The sequence below is a fragment of the Paralichthys olivaceus genome, chromosome 7 (assembly GCF_024713975.1).
Source record: "Paralichthys olivaceus isolate ysfri-2021 chromosome 7, ASM2471397v2, whole genome shotgun sequence".
NCBI lineage: Eukaryota > Metazoa > Chordata > Actinopteri > Pleuronectiformes > Paralichthyidae > Paralichthys > Paralichthys olivaceus.
In genome coordinates, this window is record NC_091099.1 from 798,877 (window position 1) to 805,000 (window position 6,124).

The 6,124-nt window shown below is 45.3% G+C and overlaps 1 protein-coding gene across 3 annotated transcripts in view; it reads right to left on the reverse strand.

Moving 5' to 3' along the window:
* Positions 1-199: 199 nt before the first annotated feature.
* dus2 (dihydrouridine synthase 2) overlaps positions 200-6,124 on the reverse strand; it is a 6,891-nt gene continuing 966 nt past the window's right edge. For all 3 annotated transcript variants that reach the window (XM_069529162.1, XM_069529165.1, XM_069529164.1), the window contains exons 2-16: positions 5,770-5,907; positions 5,629-5,674; positions 5,087-5,178; positions 4,960-5,003; positions 4,631-4,691; positions 4,501-4,548; positions 4,353-4,418; positions 3,875-3,945; positions 3,669-3,755; positions 3,241-3,409; positions 2,867-2,988; positions 2,647-2,787; positions 2,231-2,318; positions 1,870-1,943; positions 200-1,423 (exon numbers count right to left, since the gene is read on the reverse strand). In XM_069529162.1, the coding sequence (XP_069385263.1) occupies positions 1,156-1,423; positions 1,870-1,943; positions 2,231-2,318; positions 2,647-2,787; positions 2,867-2,988; positions 3,241-3,409; positions 3,669-3,755; positions 3,875-3,945; positions 4,353-4,418; positions 4,501-4,548; positions 4,631-4,691; positions 4,960-5,003; positions 5,087-5,178; positions 5,629-5,674; positions 5,770-5,892 (1,500 nt within the window). In that variant the 5' untranslated portion in view covers positions 5,893-5,907 and the 3' untranslated portion in view covers positions 200-1,155. The remainder of the gene's footprint in view (positions 1,424-1,869; positions 1,944-2,230; positions 2,319-2,646; positions 2,788-2,866; positions 2,989-3,240; positions 3,410-3,668; positions 3,756-3,874; positions 3,946-4,352; positions 4,419-4,500; positions 4,549-4,630; positions 4,692-4,959; positions 5,004-5,086; positions 5,179-5,628; positions 5,675-5,769; positions 5,908-6,124) is intronic.

A 6,124-nucleotide genomic window follows, 5' to 3' on the forward strand; every position in this document is an offset into this window, starting at 1 on the left:
TGTCACTTCATTTTTCTGCATGACATCCATTTTTATTGAGCATCACTTTTTACACCAGGATGTGTTGAAGGTTTGATTAAAAACTAAATAAATAGCTCATAAACGTCTTGAAACAGAGCGACAGCAACAACCCTTCATCACGAGTGCTGTACTTCCCACAGTGGCCGCGAAGGCACCGTTAGCCAGCCCGGGGATGACGTCAGAGCTGGGTGTGTCCCTCTCAGGTTCAGTTCAGGACTTAAAGATTAATTAACCTCGAGTTAATTGATCCGTTTATCTGCGTCCACACTGACCTGGAGGAGCCTGAAGGCAACATGCGCTTCACATCAGCTTCAGGAGACAAAATAAAAACACTGAGATTTTAAAAAGCAGCTTCTTCTTTCAAATGAAACCAACAAAGTGGAAGATACAGATTCGTTTCACCGTCAATGAAATAAAAAAAAAAATACACAGAGGAGGTTTAAATAAAAACATTCGGCCCCTCTGCTCCACGGGATGTTCACTGCATGTTCACTACATTTAGAGTCTTTTTAACCAACGTCAGTCGTTTCCAGCAGAAACTCGAGGATTAAAGCTTCAGTGTGTGAGTGTGAGAGGATCTATGAGCAGAAGCTGAATATGAAATCATCCCTGTGATGTTTTCACTCGTGTGTTTCATCTAAATCGCATGAATTGTAGTTTTCTTGACCATAGAACAGATCTATACATTTAAACACTTTATATTTACATGGAGGCTGAACGTTTAAATCAGGAGACGGAAGATGAACCATCAGAATTAAAAAATAGAACTTTCTCTTTAAGGCACCAGGTTCAAACCCAAACCTCTGAGATGATGACGACGACACCTGAGAGCTCAGTGCTGCCACCCGTCTGGCTACAGATCAGGGTGTGTTCAGGTTCAAACTCATTTCATGAAAGTAAAAATGAGTGAATCTCTCACAGCTGATCCGGTGTGAGACAGTTTTCACTGAGCACATCTCAGAGTTCACAAATGAAAACTGCTTTAAATCAAGTAAAAAAAAAAAAACTAAGCTAAATCCGTTCATGTAACGAATCGAGCAGCTGATTTCAATTTAGTTTTAAGCTTGAAGACGTCACAGATGTTCCTGACAGGAAGTGATGTAAGGAAAACGAACCACTGTCCTTACAAACACTCTACAGCTGCTCTGGAGTCGTCTCTGCTTTACAACGGTCACCATTGGCCACCGCCGGAGTCTTTGAGGTTTCCGTTTCCTGCTGGTTCTCGGTAGAAAGGTGTCGTTTCTTGCTTCTTTCTTGCTCCGCTGTGCCGTTCGTCTTCCCGTCCCTCTTCCTCTTGCAGACCAGGCCGGACTCCTCCTCGCCCAAGCGACCCTCTGGGATCCCCAGAACTCGCAGGCAGACGACGGCAGCCGCCTGCTCTGCAAACTTCTTCGACTTCTCCCTGGAAATAAGATAAAGGGTTCACATGAAATGAAAGTAGCCGTAGTTTCATAATTTAGGATAAATAAACATGTTTTTCTACAAAGCCAAACATTAATGGAGACATTCTGTTGATTCTGAGTCATGACTGTAAAATGTTTTCATGCTTTAATGTTCAGAAAACACTGTCCTCAGAATGTCCATCGCTGCAGCTCCTCTTTTCAGCCTCTGTCTCAAACACCTGGGTCGAGCTCCCGTCTCTTTAAGAAAACTCTGAGGTTGTGTTTCAGTCTGGACTTTTGTCAACGATGACACAACAGCAACACCCGAGAACAGAAATCCCTGCTCACTGCTGACGTGTACGTAAATGGTCATGTGACGTGTTTTCAAGTGTGTGTGTGTGTGTGTGTGTGTCTGTGTGTGTGTCTGTGTGTGTGTGTGTGTGTGTGTGTGTGTGTGTGTACTGACCACAGTGAAGATCTGTATTTCTTTCCTGCTACAGTCACAGTCGACTGAAAGCCTCGATCCTGTGAACGCTGCACCTGAAAACACACACACACACAGTGACACAGTTGCTTATCACACTTATCAACTGTGGTTTATTTATAAGTTTCCTGTTTGCAGTTTCAACACTAAACGTGAGCGGTCTTTTGTTTCCAGTTTGTTAAGAACACCCGGATACAATGAATTCAGTCAAAAACAACAGTGCTGCATAAAATGTGAACTTTGTGAAAGTTAAAATGTTTAGTTTTTGTTGAACCTGGTCGAGAGAGTGAAGTGTTTTATTGTTTAATGTTAAAACTTTTTTTGTTCCTGTTCCTGAACGTACCATCTCGTACAGCGGTTGCTCCACTTTCTCTTTGCGGCTCCACTCCAGCAGGAACATCTTGGGAGTGATCTGAGGTGGATACTCCCTCCTGCAACAAAAACAAGTCACGTGATCCTAAAGCCTTCACAGGTTTCCTGTTTAAGAAAAATAAGGAAAGAAATTAACTGCTCATCCATCAGGTTCAAATCTGAGGAAACATTGTTTTAATTAGCGAGCTTGTGAAGTTACGGCGTTCTTGAGATATCACGTGTTTGAGAGTTGACAGACGTGTTGATCTGGAAACATGGAGGATGCCACATTCGTCAGATTAGATTTATGAGTTCGTAGCAAAACAGATCAAAACAATTTGATCCACAAACACAAAACACCGACGTTCGCTCTGACAGCGCGTGCACTCAGACATTTGTTTTTCTGACCGTTCAAACTTGACGGCCATGGTGGTGACGTCTCCGTCCATGACGGGCCGGTCGGGCTGGCTGCTGCTCTGCAGGGTGTCCCTCCTGGTCCGCAGCTGCTCCTGCGTCTGCTGGTAAAACTCCTGCAGCCCGTACGCCTCGCTGCAACACAACACCGCAGCTACATGACATCAGCACCTGACAGACGCTCTTATCAGACGCAGACATCAGACGCTCGTACCTGATTTCGGCGTTGGTCTGAGCCGCCTGCAGCTGCTTCCCCAGAGGAGACTCCACCTTGTCTCTCAGCATCTGACACAGACAGTATTTGGTGTTGAAGGCGTTGTTGTCGTAGCGGATCGCCTGTGAAACATAACGGCGGCAGACACAGTTAGCGTCCTGCTCTCTTCTGATCGTCTGCTGCTCCTCTCGCTGGAACAACAGGAAGCTGCTGTGCAGAAGCTTCTCGTGTTATGATCGAGTGTCATTTACAAATTTAACAATGATCGATTATCCAATAAAAATCAATAATTATCAATAATGATAATAATTGATATCTGAAAACATATTTAAGAGATCTGAGCACGTTCCATCACCAGGTCTGTGATGACTCACATATCTGAGGTATTCCTCCATGACCCTCTCCACAGGAAGTGGTCCCTGGCTGACGAACACCGATGCGTTCCACATGGCAGCTCGAGCCAACATGACGGATGAGGCTCCGGTCGCCCTCCTGAACTCCTCGATGTCCGCGTTGGTCTTCACCAGGTCCAGAGAACCTCCGCTGCAGCAGAGACGAGACCGCGGCCGAAATTCACGTTAACAAACGACTTATATTTAAAGTTTTAAAACTAGTTCCTCCCTGAGGCTGAAAGAGCAGATGACAGAAATTAAACAATAAAAATAAAGCTGTCGTCTCACTCTGGAATAAAACCCGAAGCCGCAGAAGGACGAGCTGCAGATTATTTATTTCACAAACCTCAGAGTTAAAATGTGTCACAATTAACAGTTGATGTTGCTCATCACAGCCGTGTTGAACTTACTTGGCGATGATGGGGATGGAAACAGCCTGAGCGACGGCCTGGATGTAATCACAATGGAGGGGATGTCTGGGACGCTCCTCCTTCAACCTGAACAGATCAGCAGAGTTTATATATCGTGCAACTCCAGAGAAACACTTAGAGATTTAAAGAAAACTAATATTAATATGTAATGTGTGACGAGCTCCTGATGAGGAGAAGTTGTTTACCGGCCGTGGACGGCAACAGCAGTGACGCCGGTCTTCTCGATCCTCTGAACCAGACGGATCGTTTCCTCCAACTGGAACCAGAGTTAGTCACGAGCATTTAAAAATACTTTGTGTGTCATTTTGCCTTTAAGTTTGAATTGTGGGTCAATTCAAACTGCATCTTAATTTATTTCCTAGAGAAGAAAACCGACATGAAATGAGAGAGAGATTTCAAAACTTTAAAATACAACAGAGACAAAAATAAGTCTCAGCCAGTCGCTACCTTTAAATCAAAGATTTGATCTCAATGACTCTCGTGTTTTTACTCCTGTCTTTAATCTTTATTCTGAGTTTCCATTTTTTTAAATTTTTGTATGTCTGCTTACTTCTGTAACTTAAAAGGAAGAAATATAGAATAAACGTGTCGTCAGGACCTAAAGTGAAGATATGAAAGAAGAAGTGATGTGGGACGAGGAGCGGCAGGTTCTTCACGTCTTACCGAAGGCAGGATCCGAATTTTACACGTCACTGGTATGGACACGCCTGTGACCAGCTTCCTGAGGATCTGAGGATCAGAGACGGGAAAATTGAAGAATTGTCTCTTTTGTCGTTATGTGATATGATTGATATTTACGTGGCTAACGGACCGCCTCGATCTTGTCAGGGTCAGACAGAAGAGCAGCTCCCATCCCGCCCTGCAGGACAGCAGAGGTCAGAGGTCAGTGAGAGGTCAGTGAGAGGTCAGAGCAGCGGCAGGTCGGAGGACAGATCGCTCACCTTAGTGGAGTATTCCTTCGGACAGCCCATATTCACATCAACGGCGGCCACGTCCTTCTCCCTGTGGGACAAGTTTCACAACTTCAGACAAGAAAATAATAACATCTGAATCATCTCTCACATTAAACAAGACATCTCGACCTCGATGATGATGATGATGATGATGATGATCATGTTTACAATCATCTGCGTTTGTTTTGTTAGATTTACACAAAAATTATATTTTGGGACATTTTCCAATGAGCTCGACTGTTGTTGAAGCAGCTCGAGCTTCTTCTTCTCTGTTCGTTCAACTTGTGTTTGTGTTTGAGGTCCGTGTGTGAACTCACACAAGTCGAGCCACGGTCAGCGCTCTGTCTGGATCAGCCGTCCCCTGAAAAGAGATGAAGAAGAATCTCACTCGCTCTGCAGCAGCAGCATATTTAAGAGGAACCTTTCAAACATTGTGTGTCTCACCATCTGGAAGACGACTCTGTCCTTCTCCCTCTCGCAGGTCCTGAACATCACTCGCTCGTCTGGAGCCACGAAATCCACCGTGTGCAGCACCTCTGACAGAACACGGAACAACACCGAACTGAGGTGAAAGCATCTACAACAGAGTTTGTTCCCTTCGGACGTCTGAGCTGAACGTTCTGGAGTCAGACACCATCTGAGCATTTAAAGTTAAAACCCCCCCCTCTCTCCTCCCCCCCCTCTCTCCTCCCCCGGTGGAGGCAGATGTCTCCTCTCTGAGTCTGGTTCTTGAGGTTTCTCTCTGTTAATGAGGAGTTTCTCCTCCACAGTCTCAAAGTGCTGCTCATGGTTCACCTGTTGGTTTCTCTATATGAAGAAGATCTGAAGCTCTTCACCTTCTCTGTGAAGAGTCTGGAGATCATGGATGTTAGGATTTGGTGCTACACAAATAAAACTGAACGTTACAGCATGTTCCCGGCTGAGTGAGGAAAAGAAGCCACATCGTTAATGGTTCTGAAGAGACTGGAAAAGAAGGAGATTCTTACCGTTCACCACTCTCTGACACTTTGCCATCTTGATGTCAATCAGCTCCTGAAACAGACGCCACAGAGTTTAAAACGCTGCCATAAACCACAGAGCTCAGTTTACCCCCCCCCCCCCCCCCCCGTCACACGCTGCATCCTCACCTCGCAGTAAACCACATCGGCTCCGTAGTCCAGAGCCAGCAGCCTCATGGGTAGAGTCCCGACCCGCACCATCGGAGCCAGGGCTGTGATGTTACTGAAGCTCAACCTGCCTGCTGCCATCATGAGGAGTCAGTCGTCCTGTCCAACGCAGAGGACACACACTCGTTCACCATCACAATACATTGTCTCTCAGTAATAACGTTGAACGTCGGGTTGGAAACTCTTTTGATTTTTATGTTTGTTGAAATCCTCTTCATGTCTGGGTGGCATCAATAAATAAAGTCGTCTGAATAAAGAAAAACGTCGGTGTAATAAACACAAGTTCCATTTACTGGGACTGAACGATACCCGAGCG